A 21,154-nucleotide genomic window follows, 5' to 3' on the forward strand; every position below is an offset into this window, starting at 1 on the left:
GTTTAGTTTTTCAGTAGTCTTGTTGGGAATTTAGAGTAGTGGGAATGGAGGTTAGGGCAGTTGAATGTTCGTCCTGTGGAATGTGGGAAGGGTCACCAGTAGTGTACCTGCTGACTGCATCTGTGGGAAGTGCACCCAACTCCAGTTCCTCGAAAACCGTGTTAGGGAACTGGATCTGGAACTGGAAGAACTTCGGATCATTTGGGAGGTGGAGGGGGTTATTGAGAGGAGTTACAGGGAGGTAGTCACACCTCAGGTTAAAGAAGAAGGTAGATGGGTTACTGTCAGGGGACGGAAAGGGAACCGGCAGGCAGTGCAGGGATCCCCTGTGGCTGTTCTGCTCAACAACAAGTATACCATTTTCGATACTGTTGGGGGTGACGACTTACCAGGGGTAAGCAATGGGGCACAGGTCTCTGGTACAGAGTCTGTCCCTGCTGCTTAGAATGGAAGGGGGGAAAAGGAGCAGAGCATTAATCATTGAGGACTCCATAGTTAGGAGGACAGATAGGAGGTTCTGTGGGAACGAGAGAGACTCACGATTGGTGTGTCGCCTCCCAGGTGCCAGGGTTCGTGATGTCTCTGATTGTGTTTTCAGGATTCTTGCTGGGGAGGGGGAGCAGCCCAAATCATGGTCCGCATAGGCACCAATGACATAGGTAGGATATGGGGATTTAAAGCAAACTCAGGGAGTGAGAGTGGAAACTTAGAGTTAGAACAAACAGAGTTGTTATCTCTGGTTTGTTGCCTGTGGCAAGTGCTAGCAAAGCGAGGAATAGGAGAAGGAGAGGAGTTGAACACCTGGCTACAGGCATGGTGCAGGAGGGAGGGTTTTGGATTCCTGGATAATTGGGGCTCTTTCTGCAGTAGGTGGGACCTCTACAAACAGGATGGTCTTCACCTGAACCAGAGGGGTACCAATAGCCTGGGGGGGAGGAAATTTGCTAAACTAACTCAGCAGAGGGATGGGAACCGAAATTGTAATTTGAGTATATGGGAGGTTGAGAGTAGTGAAGTCAGAACAAAGATTGCGAGAAGGCACCATCAGGAAGGATATGATTTGAAGTGTGTCTACTTCAACGCCAGGAGCATCCAGAATAAGGTGAGTGAACTTGCAGCATGGATTGGTACCTGGGATTTTTATGTTGTGGCCATTTCGGAGACATGGGTAGAGCAGGGCTAAGAATGGTTATTGCAGGATTTAGATGTTTCAGTAACAACAGAAAAAATGGTACAAGAGGGGCAGTGTGGCACTGTTAGTCAAGGACAGTATTATGGTTACAGAAAGGACATTTGAGGACTCCTCTACTGAGGTAGACTGGCCTGAGGTTAGAAAGAGGAGAAGTTACCCTGTTAGGAGTTTTCTATAGGCCTCTGAATAGTTCCAGAGATGTCGAGGACAGGATAGCAAAGATGATCCTCGATAGGAGCGAGAGTGACAGGGTAGTTATTATGGGGGCCTTTAACTTTCCAAATAGTGACCAGAAATACTATAGTTCAAGTACTTGAGAGGGTCTGTTTTTGTCCAATGTGTGCAGGAGAATTTCCTGACACAATATGTAGACAGGTCAACAAGGTGCGAGGCCATATTAGATGTGGTGCTGGGTAATGAACCCGGCCAGGTGTTAGATTTGGAGGTAGTTGAGCACTTTGGTGATAATGACCACAATTCAGTTTTGTTTACTTTAGTGATGGAAAGGGATATGTATATACTGCAGGGCAACAGTTATAGCGGGGGGAAAGGCAATTATAATGCTATTAGCCAAGCTTTAGGATGCATAGGATGGGGAAGGAAACTACAGGGATGGGCACAATTGAAATGTGGAGCTTATTCAAGAAACAACCACTGCAGGTCCTTGATAAGTATGTACTTGTCAGGCAGGGAGGAAGTTGTCGAGTGCGGGAGCCATGGTTTACTAAAGAAGTTGAATCTCTTGTCAAGAGGAACAAGAAGGCTTATGTTAGGATGAGATATGATGGCTCAGTTAGGATGCTTGAGAGTTGCAAGTTAGCCAGAAAAGACCTAAAGAGAGAGCTAAGAAGAGCCAGGAGGTGACATGAGAAGTCATTGATGGATAGGATCAAGGAAAACCCGTAGGATGTCTATATCAGGAATAAAAACATGACTAGAGTAAGATGAGGGCCAATAAAGTAGTGGGAAGTTGTGCATGGAGTCAGAGGAGATAAGGGAAACACTAAATGAATACTTTTCATCAGTATTCACACTAGAAAAAGACAATTTGTCGAGGAGAGTACTGAGATACAGGCTACTAGACTAGATGGGATTGAGGTGCATAAGGAGGAGGTGTTAGCAATCCTGGAAAGTGTAAAAATAGACCTTAGAATTCTCTGGGAAGCCAGGGAGGAGATTGCTGAGCCTTTGGCTTTGATCGTTATGTCGTCATTGTCTACAGGAATAGTGCCAGAAGACTGGAGGATAGCAAATGTTCCCTTGTTCAAGCAGGGGAGTAGAGACAACCCTGGAAATTATAGACCTGTGAGCCTTACTTTGGTTGTGGGTAAAGAGACATATGATAATCAGAGAGTTGGATAGGTTGGACAGTGAGAGCCTTTTTCCTCTGATGGCGATGGCTAGCATGAGGGGAAATAGCTTTAAATTGAGGGGTGATAGATATAGGACCGATGTCAGAGGTAGTTTCTTTACTCAGAGAGTAGTAGGGGTGGGAACACATTGCCTGCAACAATAGTAGATTTGCCAACTTTAAGGGCATTTAAATGGTCATTGGATAGGCATATGGATGAGAATGGAATAGTGTAGGTTAGATGGGTTTCAGACTGGTTCACAGGTCAGTGCAACATCGAGGACTAAAGGGCCTGTACTGCGCTGTAATGTTCTATGTTCTAAGAAGGGTAACAAGGATAAGCCAAATAATTATAGACCAGTTAGTCTAACATCGGTGTGAGGGAAATTATTGGAAAAACCTATGAAGGAAAATATTAAAAAATACTTGGAAAGGCAGCCATTTAATCAGAAATAGCGCAGATTTGTTAGAGGGAAATCTGACTAATTTAATGGAATTGTTTGAAAAGGTGACTAAATATATTGATGAGGGTAGTGTGGTTGACGTGGTTTACATGGACTTTCGCAAGACCTTTGACAAAGTCCCATGTGGAAGGCTTGTCCAAAATGTAAGAGTCCATGGGATCCAAGGCAAGTTGACAAACTGAATCTAAAATTGACTTGCAAATAAGAGGCAAAATATGGTGGCGGAGGGTTGTTTTTGTAATTGGAAGCTGTGATTTACCACAGGGATCAGTGCTGGGACCCTTGCTGTTTGTTATGTACATGAATGATTTGGATGTGAATGTAGAAGATATAATTAGTAAGTGTGCAGATGACATGAAAATTGGTGGTATTGTTGATAGTGAGGAGGATGGTCTTGGATGACAGTCTGATATTGATCAGCTCGTAAATTGGGCAGAGCAATGGCAAATGAATTTTAATTCTGATAAGTTGAAGGTGATGCATTTTCGGAGGTCTCATGAGGCAAGGATATGCACAATGAATGGTAGTTCCCCAAGGAATACTGAGGAACAAAGGGACCTTGGTGTACAAATCCATAGATCCTGGAAGGTATCAGCACAGGTAGACAGGGTGGTGAAGCAGGTATAAGGGATGCTTGGCTTCATTAGCCAGGGTGCAGAATATAGAGCAAGGAAGTGTTGTTATAGTTTTATACAACATTGGTTAAGTCATGGATGGAAAGCTGTGTTGTCATACAATTGGAAGGACATGATTGCACTGGAGAGGGTGCAGAAAAGATTAACCAGGATTTTTCTGAGATTAAAAGTCTCAGGTGTGAGGAGACACTGGATGGGTTGAGTTTGTTTTTCTTGGAGCAGAGGGGTATCCTAATTGAGGTATACAAAATTGTGAGAGCAGATCATGAGAATCTCTTCCCCATAGCAGACATTTCTAAGACCAGAGGGCATATATTTAAGATGAGGAATAAGTGGTTTACAGAAGATCAGAATAATTTTTTTTAGCCCAGAAGGAAGTAGATATATGGAATGTGTTGCCTGAGAGGATGTTGGGGGCAAGTACTCTTGCAACATTTAAGAAGCATCTGGATGACTAATAAAATGCTAGGGTAGAGAAGGCTATGGACCAAGTGCAAATATATGGGAATTGAGTAGTTTGGCGTTTGTTAGTTGGCATGGATGTGCTGGGCTGAAGGATCTGTTTCTATAATGTATGACTCTGAGATTCTAATTTTGTTGGTAAACAAGAGATTCTTTTCTCTTTTTGGATATGATCATTGCCTGGAGCTTGTGTGGTGAAAATGTCACATATTATTTATCAGCCCAAGCCCAAATCCAAGTCTTGCTGCATGAGGACATGGATTGCTTCATTATCTGGGCAGTTAAGAATGGTACTGAATACTCTGTAATCATCTCAAACAACCCCAGTTTGAGTTTCACAAAAGCCTTGCATTAGTAGAATATGTATCCTTACATAATTTTTGAATTTTATTAACACTTAAATATGTATTTTCAAATAAAATTAAAACAGATTAACAATCCAGTAATAACACTGGGCTTCTGAAAAACAACTAAATATAGTATATGTTGTATTATGTGTCCTACCTCCAAAGGGTGTTTTATGTCTACATGGGGTACAGGGTTTTCGCGCCAGTTCATGCCTAAGATAAGGTTCCGGTAAGCCACTTGTCCATCAGCACCTAGAAAACTTTAAAATTGTTTTGAAATAATTGTGGTAAGACAATAAAAACAGTGTTGTATTCTTATAAATTGCTGAAGTAAACTCCCCGGCTTCATATAATCTATTTCCAACATTCTGAGTGACCTCAAAAAAAATCTTTCATTAAATAATGAATGTGAAAGCTGCTTCCAGATTCAGGCAACACTGCAAGGTATTTTCTCAAACCTGCAATGCCTATTATTATTTCTTTGGAAAGCTGTGTTCTAATTTTAATACAGAATTTAAATCATCCAGATGAGGAGCACTATTTCAGTTAGCCTGATTTCTTAATTTGAAGAGGATTAAAAGTTAACTGAACTCTGAGCCACTGACAAGACTCTATTGCTGGTTCTGTGACTGTGAATGCTAAATAAAATAAAATAAAATGAATAAGTACAGTGGATTGCACGTAATAGAATTTTGATTTGATTTATAAACCTACTTTGAAATCATTTCATCAAGAATATCATTTGGTATAGGTAGCTGGAAACCTTTCAGAATATTTCTACTTTCCTGGACTGGCAAAAATCCAGTTCTGTTTGAGAAAAAGAAAGAAAAACAGCATTATATTAAACAGCTCATAACTTACACACAATGGTGAGTATAATGGTTGTCTAGTAATAGTTCAGTTAAACAGAAAAAAATCCATCAAAACGTTCGATGCTGAATTTCCACATTTTCTTCAGAATTTATGTTATTGTGTAATATTTATATGAAAATATGTAATAAATCTGCAATTACTGATGAACACAATTTTCCATGATATTTTTAGCAATGCAAATCTTGCACCTGCCATATTCCCTCAGTGAGAAGCTGCATTGTTCAAGTACACAGGAGCTTCCAAGATTACTGACGCTCCAACAATCAGTGTAATTTTCAAGAAAGGAAATGGCCTAACAACCCCTCCTCTCAAGAATGGTACTTAACAGTGTATACTCTTCTGCTATCATTCCCAGTTCTGATTTTCTTACAAATTTAGGCCTTGCATTAGTAGAATATGTATCCTTTCCATCCTTTTTGAACTTTATTTACTGGTAAATATGTTACAAATGAAACTGAAATGTTACTGATCCGAAGAAAACATCAGCTTTTTAATATGTGTTTGCATCGATTTTATTAACTGACATTTGACTTCATTTTAACATAGAGCTTTCATCTCTCCCATAAATTTTGTTTTAATCATAGAGTCATGGAGCTTGTACAGCATGGAAACAGACCCTTCAGTCCAACTCGTCCATGCTGACCAGATATCCTAAACTAATAGAACATAGAACCTAGAACAGTACAACACAGTATAGGCCCTTCGGCCCTTGATGTTGCGCCAACCTTTAATCTAATCTAAAATCAAACAGACCTACATACCCTTCATTGTAGTAACTTCCATGTACCTATCCAAGAGTCGCTTAGATGTCCCTAATATACCTGACTCTACTACCACTGCTGGCAGTGCTTTCCATGCACCCACCACTCTCTGTGGAAAGAACTGACCTCTGACCATCTCCCCTAAACCTTCCTCCAATCACCTTAAAATTATGCCCTTTCGTGATAGTCATTTCCACCCTGGGTAAAAGTCTCTGGCTATCCACTCTATCTATGCCTCTTATCATCTTGTATATCTCTATCAAGTCACCTCTCATCCTTCTTCACTCCAATGAGAAAAGCTCTAGCTCCCTCAACCTTTCTTCATAAGATATGCCCTCCACTCCAGGCAGCTTCCTGGTAAATCTCCCTCTGCATCCTCTCTAAGGCTTCCTCAGATGCTGCTTGACCTGGTGCTGTGAGTTTCAAGCATCACACACTTGACTATCAACTTGGAGATCTATGGATGTGAACCCCAAGATCCCTCTGTTCTTCTACACTGCCAAGAATCCTGCCTTTAACCCAGTTATCTGCATTCAAATTCGATCTCCCAAAATATATCACTTCATGGTTTTCCAGGTTGAACTCCATCCACCATTTCTCAGCCCAGTTCTCATCCTGACAATGTCTCAGTGCAACCACCAATAGCCCTCCACACTATTCACAACTCCACCAACCTTCATGTCATTGGCAAACTTACTAACCCACCCTTCCACTTCCTCATCCAAGCCATTTATAAAAATCACAAAGAGCACAGGTCCCAGAACAGATCCCTGCAGAACACCACTGGTCACTGAGCTCTAGGCTGAATACTTTCTATCTACTAACATCCTCTGTCTTCTATGGGCTAGCCAATTCTGTATCCAGACAGCCAAATTTCCCTGTATCACATGCCTCCTTACCTTCTGAATGAGCCTACCATGGGGAACCTTATCAAGTGTTTTGCTAAAATATACACCACATCCACTGCTCTACCTTCATCAATGTGTTTTTGTCACATCCTCAAAGAATGCAATAAGGCTTGTGAGGAATGACCTGCCCCTCACAAAGCCATGCTGATTATCTCTAATCAAACTCTGCTTTTCCAAATAATCATAAATCCCATCTCTCAGAATCCTCTCCAATAATTTGCCCACTACCTACATAAGACTGACTGATCTATAATTCCTAAGATTACCCCTATTCCCTTACGTGAACAAGGGAGTAACATTTGCCACCCTCCAATCATCTGGTACTACTCCAGTGAACAGTTAGAATATAAAGATCATCACTAAATGTGCAGCAATCTCTTGCCTTTTTCCCATAGTAACCTTAGGTATATTCCATCTGGCCCATGGGGCTTATCTATCCTCACATGTTTAAAACTTTCCAGTACATCCTCCTTCCTAACATCAACCTGTTTGAGCCGATCACATTGTCCTCAGAAATGTCAAGGTCCCTCTCAGTAATGAATATTGAAGCGAAGTATTCATTAAGGACCTTCCCTATCTCCTCCGACTCCAGGCACAAGTTCCCTCCACTATCCCTGATCAATCCTACCCTCACTCTGGCCATACTCACATAAGTGTAGAACGCCTTGGGGTTTTCCTTAATCCTTGCCATCAAGGCTTTATCATGCCACCTTCTAGCTCTCCTCAGTCCATTCTTCAGTTCCTTCCTGACTACTTTGTATTCCTCTAGAGCCTTGTCTGATCCTTGCCTTTTCAACCTTAAGTAAGCTCCCTTCTTCCTCTTGATTAGATGTTCCACATCTCTTGTCATCCAAGGTTCCTTCACCCTGCCATCCCTTCCTGCCTCAGTGAAATAAACCTATCCAGTACTTGCAGCAAGTGCTCCCTAAACAACCTCCACATTTCTGTTGTGCATTTCCCTGAGAATATCTGTTCCCAATTTATGCTCCACAGTTCTTGCCTAATAGCATTCTGATTTCTCTTAACCTAATTAAATAGTTTCTCATGCCATTTGCTCCTATCCCTCTCCATGACTATAGTAAAGTTCAGGGAGTTATGATCACTATCATCAAAATGTTTTCCCACCAAGTGATTTGACACTTGACCTGGTTCGTTGCCAAGCACCAAATCCCATATGCCTCCCCTCTAGTCAGCTTATCTGTATATTCCTGGACACACCTGACAAATTCTGCTCCATTAAAACTATTTGCACTAAGGAGGTTCCAATCAATATTAGGGAAGTTGAAGTCATCCATGACAACAACCCTGTTACTTCTGCACCTTTCCAAAATCTGCCTCCCAATCTGCTTGTCCGTGTCTCTGTTGGTATTGGAGGGTTTATAGAAAATTTCCAATAAAGTGACTGCTCCTTTCCTGTTTCTGACTTCCACCCATACTGACTCTGTAGACAAACCCCCCTCAATGACATCTCTTTCTGTAGGTGTGATACTATCCCTGATTAGCAATGCCACTCCCCACCTCTTTTACCTCCCTCCCAATTCCTTTTGAAAGATCTAAACCCTGGTACGTCCAACAACCAGTCTTGCCCCTGTAATATCCAAGTCTTCGTAATGGCCATAACATCATAGCTCCAAGTACTAATCCATGCTCTAAGTTTATCACCCTTATTCCTGACACTTCTTGCATTAAAATAGACACACTTCAACCCATCACACTGACTACAACTTTACTCTATCAACTAATCTAGTTCCATTTGCCAGCACTTGGCCCATATTCCTCTAAACTCTTCCTATTCAAATAACTATCTTGATGCCTTTTAAATATTGTAATTGTACCAGCCTCCACCACTTCCTCTGACAGCTCATTCCATACACATACCACCCTCTGTGTGAAAAAGTTGCCCCTTAGGTCCCTTTTAAATTTTTCCCCTCTCACCCTAAACCTATGCCCTCTAGTTCTGGACTTCCCAACCCAGGGAAAAAACCTTGTCTATTTACCCTATCCATGCCTCTCTTGATTTTATAAACCTCTATAAAGTCACCCCTTAGCCTCAGATGCTCCAGAGAAAACAGCCCCAGTCTATTCAGCCTCTCCTGAGAGCTCAAACCCTCCAACGCTGGCAAAACCTTTGTAAACTTTTTCTGAACCCTTTCAAGTTTCACAACGTCCTTCCAATAAGAGGGAGACCAGAATTGCACAGAATATTCCAGAAGTGGCCTAACCAATGTCCTGTACAGCTGCAACATGACCTCCTAACTCCTATACTTGATGTTCTGACCAATAAAGGAAAGCATACCAAATGCCTTCTTCGCTATCCTATTTACCTGTGACTCCACTTTCAAGGAACTATGAAACTGCACTTCAAGGTCTCTTTGTTCAGCAACACTCCCCAGGACCTTACCATTAAGTGTATAAGTTCTGCCCCGATCTGCCTCTTAATCAAAGCAAAATATGCACTCAAATCAAATTAAGATAAGGGAAAATCATACTATTTGATGCATTGTGATGGAGCAGGAGTTACAGCATAAACTAATTCTTCAAAGACCTAAGGAACTATACATTAATAACAAAAATGATGGGAGTGGGCACTATTAACTTCATCACAAATATTTACACATTACTTTACTGCCTCAAACTGTTCTGCTTGTGCCAACTGAAGTGGCAACAGCACTGCATCCTTCTGGGTAACTAGCAGATGCTGAAAGAGTTTATGGCCTGTCTCCTCTTGTGTTGGGAAAGCTATAACTGGTGAGTTGTTGCCCCTTAGCCATGTCTCTTTCTTGGAATGCTGCTTGAACTTCTCTCCTTTATAATGGTGTCTGGAAAGGATTCCTCAGAATGACAGCAGAATACTGTTGCTGACTTGAAATACTATTTCAACAATATTGTATTCATGTCATATTTCAGATTTTCTTTATTAAATAGGATAGAATGGTTCTTAAATTGTAATGTCTTGAACTAACAAACTAATGCCATAATTGTCAACTTCCATAATAATTTTAAGATGGTTACATAACTCTTGTATTACTGTTGAACCTTATAGCACCGCTGGGTTTAATATGCTTGCATGAATTAACCAACTGACATAGAACATTCATTAGAATGCCAGAAATAATACTTCAGAAGATAATATGCATAAAATTAATTTGTACTGATAATTGGGGTAAAGAGAACATAATTAGTGGAATGCCCATTTCCATTCAGATCAAGATAGCTTAGACACAAAATATACCTATTCACATAATTTACATGAATATTGTGAAAGTTTCTGGAGCTCCAGTGCTGGTCTCCTTTTCACAGTGTTTCTGGTAACTTAAGTACGTGACAGGAGACACCAGGGAGTGTTGGTAAATGCTGTACTGAAAACAACAAATTCTGGAGATCACAGTGGGTCATCCATGGAGAGACAGCAAGCTAATGTTTCAAATCTAGATGATCCTTCATTAGAGCTGGTGAAGTGTGGAGGGGGCAGCATTTATGCTCTTGCTGGAGAGGGATGTAGTGGGGTGTAGAGTGCTGGGGGAGGAAAAGATGTTGATAGTTCAGTTTAAGCGATGGGAATGAGAATGGCAGAACAATGGTGTGTCTAACTGCCAGACTGGAAAGATGCTTCATGCTACCATCAGGACCTTGAAAGATTTGTCCATTTTGCCTCCAATTTCCACCCATCTATAACTTTCACATCATCCCTTCCTTTCCTCGACCTCTCCATCTCCATTTAGGAGAATAAACTATCCACTGCCATCCACTACAAAGCCACTGATTCCCATAGATACCTTCTTGACAGGTCTTCCTACCCCACATCATGCAAGAACTCTATCCCATTCTCCCAGTTCCTTTGCTTATCTCGTCTCTGTTGTGATGATGTCACCTTCCAAAACAGCGCTGCTAACATGGCTTCCTTCTTTCATAACCGTGGTTTCCTGCCCGCTGTGGTTGACATGGCCCTTAACCGCATTCAACCTATCACTCGTGCTTCCGCCCTTGCCCCTTTTCATCACTAACAACAGTGTGATTGGGTTCCACTTGCCCTCACTTTTCACCCCACCAGCCTCCACAGTCAAAGGACTATTTTCCGTCATTTCAGACAACTCCAGCAGAACGCCACAACCAAACACATCTTCCACAGGGATATGCCAGTCCATGATGTTGCAGATGGAGTTTGAGGATGATTCTGTTGCTGATGGCCCAAAGTGACTCATCAGTGCCCAGTCTTGAGTTTCATGATCTGCTTGAAGTCTATCGCATTTACCATGTGGTAGGTTCACACAACACAATGGAAGGTATCCTCAATAAGAAGACAGGACTTTGTCTTCACAAACACTGTGTGCTGGTCACTCCTACTATACTGCCATGGACAAATGCATTTGCTGCAAACTGAAGGGTGAGCATGAAGTTATACATGTTTTTTCCACCTGTTGGTTCCTTCACCACCTGTCAGAGGCCTGGTCTAGCAGTTATGCCCTTTAGGATTTGACCAGCTCAGTCAGTGACAGTTTTGCCAAGCCACTGTGATAAAAGAGATTGAAAACCCCAACTCAGGGTACATCCTCTGCCATTGCAGCCTCAGAGATGTCTAAGTGATGTTCAGTATTAAAGTGTATGGGGGTGGGATGGTACATAGTAACCAGCAGGAGATTTCCATCTCCCTTTCTGACCTGATCCTTAAATAGTTCATGGGCCTGGAGTCAGCTAGTACACCTGTATCAATGAAGAATGCTACATGGTTTATATGGTGGTATCTGTCTCCCAGGGACACATTGAAGACCTGTGTCATACCACTAAAAGGGAATGAATTACTCACCCAATATTTGTGTAAAATATTAGTTTCTAGTTTTACATTAAGGTTTGCGATTCCTGGAGCATTGGAGCCAGTTGTGCAAAAGGAGCGGCATGCATAAATTGGATGGGTTGCTGACTTCCATCTTGACAGAGCTGGGACCAACATCCTTTGGGGGGGGGGTTTAAATAGGGTTGTGTGGGTGCGGCTGGGGGCTGGTGGAGGTTGTGGATGTGGTTTTTATTTTGTTTGAATGCAGGTTTGATTTTAAGTGCTAGATGTTTAATATGACTCAGAGCGATACATCTGGATGTTTCATAATTCTTAATAAGTATGCCATGGGGAAATCTATCTTTTGTCTGAAGTTGTTGTGTGTGTATGGTTTTAGGAAGTAGCAGAACGTTTGAGTTGAAAGAGTAAAAAAGCACTTCAGGAAATCAAGTGCAGCAGTTTAAAAGGAAGACAATAGATAAAACAAATTTTCTTGGTAGCATGTACTCAGTAGTTGGTACTTTCTTCAGCTCGCAAATGTCTTACTAACATTGATAAAAATTACAGAGAAAACTGCTGACACATTTCTGTGGAGAAATGACAAATCATTTACAGAACAAGTATAACTTCAGAAAACTTCTATATACTTGAACAATGCAAAATTACAAATAATATAACGATAAACTGGACCAGCCATAGAAAGTGGCCACAACAAGAGCAGGTCAGAGCTAGGAATTCTGTGGCAAGTAAATCACCTCTGCTTCCCCCAAGTTTGTCTAATACAAACAAGGCACAAATCAGGAATGTGATGGAATACTCCCCACTTCCCTGGAATGACTACCGCTCCAACAACACTCCAGAAGCTTGACACTATCCAGGACAAAGCAGCTTGTTTGATTTGCACTCCATTCAGCACCTGAAAGTTCACTCTCTGCACCGCCAATGCAGCAGTGAATATCATTTTCAAGTTACATTGCAGTAACTCATGCAGGTTTCTTTGACTAAATGTCCCAGATAGGCAAAGACTACTACATAGTAGGCCAAGGGCAGAAGTTGCAAGGGAACACCACCATATGCATCCGTCAAGGTACACACCATCCTGACTTTGCCACTGCTTTACTGTTGTCAGGTCAAAATCTTGGAACTCCCTTCTTAACAGTACTATGGATGTACCCACATTGATTCAACAATTTGTCTCACCATTACCTTCACAATGGCAAGTAGGGATTGACAATAAATGGTGGCCTAGCCAGTGATGTCCACATCACGTAAACAAACAAAGAAAAACCCTGACAGACATTGGCAGAAGTGAGATTTGTATCACGAAGAATTGATAGAATTTAAATTTAGCATGAAAGCAGCAAAAATATGTAAATTTCCTGAATCCTTTTAGCACCTTGATGATATAACAATGGTCTATGTACTAAATATAATGAGAAAATTCAGGACCCAATGTTAATAAAAATAAGCAAAACCATATGAATGTTTCTTCAAATTATAACGTTAAAGCTGATTACATATTTTAAATGAAACATTTAAACCATCGATTAATTTGAAAACTCGTGATTTTTAGTAAAGTTTCAACTCATCTGATATTTAAAAATTGTTACTTCAAATGATGTTGGAAATGAAAACCACAGAAAACTGAAAAAATATCTACTGTTGGGTAACCTCATCAACTCATTGATGGAGTGGAGCAGTTCCATGTAAAATGGACACAACTATGGGAAGAGCATATGGGTCACCCTGGATGATCCCTCCTGGGGACCAAACATCATTTTAATCGTAAACGTTTCCAATACAAAAATATTAGAGAAAGCAGAAATATCTGTAACAGTCAGTTCTTCTAAAAATCATGGTTCCGGAATTTTGCAACCCCACATTATAGAAAAATTGCGCTTCAGAAACAGTGCTTAAAATGTTGGCGCGTCTAATCCTGTTACAGCCAACACACATTTTAAAAGTTTGCATTGTAGAAACAGCATCCCCAATTTGTCAATTGTGGTCCAGTGAATTCGCATAAATGAAACACGCATTATAACAGAACAACCTGTATTTCGGTCTTAAGCTGGTCTGTGTTTTCCTAGGTAGCCTGCACATTGGTTTCCGTGGTGTTAGTCTACTAACTCACTTCGCTCTGTCGTACAAAACTGAAATACTACACAAAAGTGTAACAGAGGTATTCTACTGAATGCCCTTTTCACTTCATAATTACATGTCTTCGACTATGGCTAATGCTGGTAAAATTGCCTTTGTTGTCCACTCCTAGCAGCCCAGAGAAGGTGGAATTGGTGTCACAACTAAACTAGACTTGGTTGGCATTGCAAGCTCATTTTCCTAAAGATCATCTGTGAACCAACTTTTATAGTTAGTTGTCATGTGCTTTGGTTAGGGACAGTAAAATCAGATGAATTTTCCCCTCCTGGTGCTACCCCTGCTCGAAGATACTTGTCTATGATTTGTCCTAATTGCTTTTAGCTGTGGTGCTGTTTATAATCAAACAGCCCAACATACTCATAGGCTAATGGACAAAGTATGGCCATTTGAGAAAAATACCAAATCAATTAGTGCTCATGTACTCTGGCATAGCAGAAGGAAAAAGGGGAAAATAATTGGCAAAATATTGTCCTATGCGAATTCACTGGACCACAATTGACAAATTGTATTTGTAAACGTATCTGAGGCAATAAATTCTCTTCCTTTTCATTTTTCACTGGTTCTGTTTAATTATATACTATTTTAGAATCATTAGTAAATTGTTGAGGAAGAGAAGAAAGATTAGATAATTGATAGATGAATTTCATCTAAAATTGTCTACATTAAAATTGTACTTTGATACCAAAGATCAGAAGCATGTATATGTTGATGCTTTAAGGAGCATTTTGGTATGAGGTGAAATCAAATACTAAAATTCTCATACACCTTCTCAGTTGTGGTTGCCTAAAGATCAATTTGAAAGAAAAACTTATTTCTAGGAATCTAATTAATTGATTTCAGAAACACAGATGTTTAGAGACCAGTATTTTAAAACTGCTGGGCAAAGAGTATAAATTGAAAAACATAGATAAAGTACATAAATACTACCACACAGAATCTCTGGAAGAATACCAGGAATTTACTATGATAACCACTCATAATAATGACATTATGTTTTTTACCTTTGTCGATCCTCATACATGAAAGCCTCAGATATTTTTGTAAAATCCTCAAAAGTGGCCTTTCTCAATGCCTCTTGGACAACATGCAGTATGAGACAAATGTCTGTTTTTTGCTGTTCACGAATGCTATAGTAGCGTCCAATTGTCATGATTTCATGTTCAGTGAGCAGTCCTTCTCCAATCTGAATCACAATATTCCTGTTTATAAACAAAAATTAAATAAATTCTTACAAGTAGTAATAATAATCAAAATTTAAAAATGAAACAAAATTCAAACTTCCAGAGACATTGTAGATGTAGCTGGTACTATTAATGTAATGCTACCTGATAAAAGAAGGCAATATTGTAAGTGTTGTTAATCTGAAATAAAACCACAAATACAGGAGAAACCCAACTCCCAAGAAAAGTCTTTGGACTTGAAATGTTAATTCTGTTTCTCTCTATACAAATGCTGCCAGATCTGCTGAGTTTCTCCAGCAGTTTCTGTTTTTATTTAGGTAAAATAGCAGAAACATTTTCCTTCAAGAAAAATTGCAAGACATAACCCTCAAGACAAGTGGAACCAAACACGGTGGGCGGCACGGTGGCACAGTGGTTAGCACTGCTGCCTCACAGCACCAGAGACCTGGGTTCAATTCCCGACTCAGGCGACTGTGTAGCGTTTGCACATTCTCCCAGTGTCTGTGTGGGTTTCCTCCAGGTGCTCTGGTTTCCTCCCACAGTCCAAAGATGCGCAGGTCAGGTGAATTGGCCATGCTAAATTGCCCGTAGTGTTAGGTAAGGGGTAAATGTAGGGGTATGGGTGTGTTGCGCTTCGGCGGGTCGGTGTGGACTTGTTGGGCTGAAGGGCCTGTTTCCACCCTGTAATGTAATCTAATCTAATCTAAAAAAAACTAATCTAATCTAATCAAACATCAAAATTGCAATTCATAATCAGAGTGTAAAAGAGATGAAATTTCAAAAATTTAAGCAATATCATTAAATGTCAAGAAATATTCACTTAATGTAAATTAGCAGGTAATCAGTCTCAGAATTTAATACGAAAACTTGATAAAAGACAGAGAAATTTTCAGGTGATGGGAATTCTCTTCATTGTGTACTATCACCCCTGCTTTTTGTTCAAAGTTTTTGTGGCTGTTCTGCTGGTTAGCTCAGAAAAATGGGAGAATCCCCAAGGGAACTATTTTCCAAGAATCTGTTTCCAAGAGCTATTTACTAAAAAATAAAACCACATCGCTCACAATTTAAACAAATGAATTATAGTCCACAAAAGAAAAACTAACAATTATACTCTCTTAAATAGTCAATACAATAAAAATGCAATGGACACAATTACTTACTTTAAATTGAATGTCTTAGCTCAATTTTCCTCGTACACCTATTACAGTTGCAGCTATAAATAGTCAAGACTCATCAAAAGTTGAAAGAGTAACCAGCTTGTCTGGTTATTATGTCAATTATTTGTATACAGCCAAAAATTTCTTGAGCCTCTGTTCACTTCCAGTAAGGATGCTTCTTCAAATCTCTTCTAAATATCATATGGTAGCAAACACCCCACAGAATATAGATATCTCCAGCAAGTTAAGCCTAGCCATCTCAAAACAAAACTCTTTTGCTTCTAACATTCTTTAACTATGGAGTTTTATATCTAAATCTCTCTCTCAATCTCTCTCTCTCGCTCAGTTTGTCCATATCAGAAACTCAACAACTGCTTGTGAAATCCTTCAATAATCAAGAGCTTAACTCTTTTAGCCAACTGAATTCTGCTGGCAGAAATGTTTCCTTTGCTCCACATGCTCCAGTACAATATCCACTACAAACCCACTGACTCGCACAGTTACCTTGACTATACATCCTCACACCCTATTTCCTGCAAAGACTCAATTCAATTTCTCCCAGTTTTTCCAGTTCCCTTGCATCTGTTCTGATGATATCAGTTTCTACAGGGAGGCCTCCGAAATGGGCACTTTCTTCCTCAACCAAGGATTCCCTACCACCTTGATTGACACAGCCCTCAGCCATGTCCGACCCAACTCCCGCACTTTTGCCCTCACCCATTCTCTTCCACAACACCATTAGGGTTTACCATCCCACCAGCATCCATATCCAAAGAATCACCAGCATCCTGCCACCACCAGCAGGTACATATTCCCCTCCTCTACCTTGTCAGCCTCCTGCAGGGACCATTCCCTCTGGAACACCTTGGTCCACTCCTCCTCCACTCCCAATGCCTTCCCAGACTCCCACAGAAACTTCCCATGCAATCACAAAAGGTGTAGCAGCTGAAATTTACTCTCTCTCCTCACCATCCAAGGCCCCAGACACACCTTCCAGATGAAGCAGCAATTTATGTGCATTTCACTCAATCTAGACAACAGTAGTCACTATTCACAATATGGTCTCTTCTAGATGAAACACGTATTGGGTGACTGCTTTGCAGAATACCTATGTTATGTCCACAGCACTGACCTTGAATTTCCTATTCCCTGCCACTTCAAAATACCACCCTATTTCCTGGCCAACATCTCTGACTCAGGTTTGCTGCCGTGCTCCAGTGAAGAGCTCAATGTTTGGGTGAAGATTTGTAGCTCGGGTGCTCGTTGTTGTGGTTCTGTTCGCCGAGCTGGAAATTTTTGTTGCAAACGTTTCGTCCACTGTCTAGGTGACATCCTCAGTGCTTGGGAGCCTCCTGTGAAGCGCTTCTGTGGTGTTTCCTCCGGCATTTATAGTGGCCTGTCCCTGCCGCTTCCAGTTGTCAGTTTCAGCTGTCCGCTGTAGTGGCCGATATATTGGGTCCAGGTCGATGTGTTTGTTGATGGAGTTTGTGGATGAGTGCCATTCTTCTAGGAATTCCCTGGCTGTTCTTTGTTTGGCTTGCCCTATAATGGTAGTGTTGTCCCAGTCAAATTCATGTTGCTTGTCGTCTGCATGTGTGGCTACTAAGGACAGCTGGTCGTGGCGTTTCGTGGCTAGTTGATGTTCATGGATGCGGATCGTTAGCTGTCTTCCTGTTTGTCCTATATAGTGTTTTGTGCAGTCCTTGGATGGGATTTTGTACACTACATTAGTTTTGCTCATGCTGGGTATCGGGTCCTTCGTTCTGGTGAGTTGTTGTCTGAGGGTGGCTGTTGGTTTGTGTGCTGTTATAAGTCCTAGTGGTCGCAGTACTCTGGCTGTCAGTTCTGAAATGCTCCTGATGTATGGTAGTGTGGCTAGTCCTTTGGGTTTAATATCAAGTTCAATAATTTTAGGGCCTGAACACCTTCTTCCATGTCCTTCCACAACCCCACATACCAGGCCTTGTCTTCATATGGGCTGCTACCACAATCAACCCATCATCTGCTCCTGATTCTCCCAGGTGACCATTATCCATTCCTTTGTTTTCCCAACTGTTATTATCTCTCTCTGGGTCCCATCTCTACCTATCATTTACTCCTCCCCATCACCCCACCCTATTTTCAGCATATATACCAACCTTCTCCTGTTTATATTCTGCTGAAGGGTCGCTTGACCCGAAACGTTAACTCTGCTTTCTCTGCGCAGATGCTGCCAGGCCTTCTTCAGCAATTTCTGTTTTTGTTTGTAACTTTCAAATTAATTTGCTTGAATAGAAAACTATCATTGTGAACATATTCATTCCTAAAATGAATTTGTTGACCTTCTTTTCTACTGTTCTGCTCTCAGGCAATCTGGAAGGAGATTCCTGATCAAGGGCTCCCGCCCGAAACGTCGATGTTCCTGCTGCTCGGATGCTGCCTGACCTGCTGTGCATTTCTAGCACTACTCTAATCTTGACTCTCAGGCAATCTGGTCAGCTGATCATTTACTAGAACCCAGCTTTTCTTGTTAAATCAGAAATCAAATTCTGGCTATTAAGGATCGATCATCCCCAAGAAATGATACAGGTTTCTCCCCAAAAGCAGGGAGATCATCACAATATATAAATGAATATTATGAGAAAGCATTATTAGTTAGCTGCGAAACATATCAAACTTACCTGAAATCATCATAATTAATTATACCAGTCCTTTGAGGATCATGTGCTGAAAGCATCCTTTTTATTTCAAGGGAATGTGTTTCACCAGTTGTTTTGAGCTTTGTCAGAATTGTGCAAATATTAGCCTTATGATACTAATACAAGAGATGTTGAATAAAAATAAAGTTGAGATTAGAACATAGACTGAAACAAAACATTAAAAATGCTTTAGACTGAAACAAAACAATAAAAATGCTTTAAACTGAACTGTTGTCAATAACAAAAAATTAAATACATTTTCTTCTGTCCGTTAACACAACAAAGCAACAGCTAAAGTAATGATATATTTTATTATATAGTTCTCATTCTTTTTCACTTACTATCACTGTCAATAATTTTGAGACATATCAATATATCCTTGTCATTCCTAACTCCTGTGATTATTATATATACTGTGCAAAAGTCAAGTATCTGAGAAGCAATATTTAGCCAAAAGGGTTGATCAATACATGAATAATATTTTTGGAGGTTGAAATATACGAGGGTGGGTACATCTACCAGAAAATGGGTTCGATTCTGAATAATCACTTTGTATCAGTGTTCACTGAGGAGAGGGACATGATGAATGTTGAGATTAGAGACTGAAGTTTCATTACTCTGGATCACATTGACATAAGTAGGAAAGATGTGTTGGGTAGGCTAGAGGTTATTAAGGTGGACAAATCCCCAGGACCGGATGGGATCTATGCCAGGTTGCTGAGGGAGACAAGAGAGGAAACAGCTGGGGCCCTGACAGATATCTTTGTAGCATCCTTAAATACAGGTGAGGTGTCGGAGGACTGGAGGGGTGATCATGTTGCCCTCATACAAGAAGGGTGGTAGGGATATTCCAGGTAACTACAGACCAGTGAGCCTGATGTCAATGGTGGGAAAGTTGCTGGAGAAGGTACTGAGGGATAAAATCTATTCATATTTGGAAAAGAATGGGCTTATCAGTGATGGTTTTGTGTGGTGAAGATTGTGCCTTACCAACTTAATAGAATTCTTTCAGCAAGGGACCAAATTGATAGATGAAGGAAGGGCTGGAGATGTCATATTCATGGACTTTAGTAAGGCGTTTGATAAGGCTCCCCATGGTAAACTAATAGAGAAAGTGAAGTCACATGATGTTCTAGCTAGGTGGATAAAGAACTAGCTGAGCAACAGGAGACAGAGTAGTAGTTGAAGGGAGTTTATCTTGAAATGGAACAAGGTGACCAGTAGTGTTCCACAGGGATCAGTGCTGGGGCCACTGTTGTTTGTGATATACATAAATAATTCTGGAAGAGGCCTCTGTTGGTATGATTAGCAAGTTTGCAGATAATATGAAGATTGGTGGAGTAGCAGAAAGCATAGAGGACTGTCAAAGAATATAGATAGACTGGAGAGTTGGGCTGAGAAGTAGCAGATGGAGTTCAATCCAGGCAAATGTGAAGTTATGCATTTTGGGAAGTCTAATTCTAGAGTGAATGATACAGTAAAAGGAAGAGCCTTGGGAAAAGTTGATGAGCAGAGATATCTGGGAGTTCAGGTCCATTGTACCCTGAAGGTTGCTGCACAGGTGGATAGAGTGGTCAAGAAGGCATATGGTATGCTTGCCTTCTTCGGACAGGGTATTGAGTATAAGAGCTGGCAGGTCATATTAAAATTGTACAAGACATTGGTTCGGCTGCATTTAGAATACTGTGTACAGTTCTGGTCGCCACATTACCAAAAGGATGTGGACGCTTTGGAGAGGGTGCAGAGAAGGTTTACGAGGATGTTGTCTGGTATGGAAGGTGCTAGCTATGAAGAGAGGTTGAGTAGGTTAGGATTGTTTTCATTAGAAAAAAGGAGATTGAGGTCTACAAAATCATGAAGGGCATAGACAGGATGGATAGAGATAAGCTTTTTCCCAGGGTGAAGAATTCAATAACGAGAGGTCACGTTTTCAAGGTGAGAGGTGAAAAGTTTAAGGGGGATACACCCGGCAAGTATTTTTCACAGAGGGTGGTAGGTGCCTGGAACACGTTGCCAGCAGAGGTAGTAGAGGCAGGCACGGTAGATTCATTTAAGATGCGTCTGGACAAATTCATGAATAGATGGGGAGCAGAGGGATACAGATGCTTAGGAATTGGGCAACTGGTTGAGACAGTGGATTTGGATCGGCTCAGGCTTGGAGGGCCGAAAGGCCTGTTCCTGGGCTGTAAACTTTCTTTGTTCTTTGTTCAATCTCCC

General features: G+C 40.9%; 1 protein-coding gene across 2 annotated transcripts in view; it reads right to left on the reverse strand.

Annotated features, from left to right (window-relative positions):
• The window catches only part of efhc2 (EF-hand domain (C-terminal) containing 2), a 122,629-nt gene that overhangs the window by 2,899 nt on the left and 98,576 nt on the right, over positions 1-21,154 (reverse strand). For both annotated transcript variants that reach the window (XM_043700860.1, XM_043700858.1), the window contains 4 exons: positions 18,920-19,053; positions 14,923-15,120; positions 5,166-5,258; positions 4,609-4,711 (listed from right to left, as the gene is read on the reverse strand). In XM_043700860.1, the coding sequence (XP_043556795.1) occupies positions 4,609-4,711; positions 5,166-5,258; positions 14,923-15,120; positions 18,920-19,053 (528 nt within the window). The remainder of the gene's footprint in view (positions 1-4,608; positions 4,712-5,165; positions 5,259-14,922; positions 15,121-18,919; positions 19,054-21,154) is intronic.

The sequence above is a fragment of the Chiloscyllium plagiosum genome, chromosome 12 (genome assembly GCF_004010195.1).
Source record: "Chiloscyllium plagiosum isolate BGI_BamShark_2017 chromosome 12, ASM401019v2, whole genome shotgun sequence".
Taxonomy (NCBI): domain Eukaryota; kingdom Metazoa; phylum Chordata; class Chondrichthyes; order Orectolobiformes; family Hemiscylliidae; genus Chiloscyllium; species Chiloscyllium plagiosum.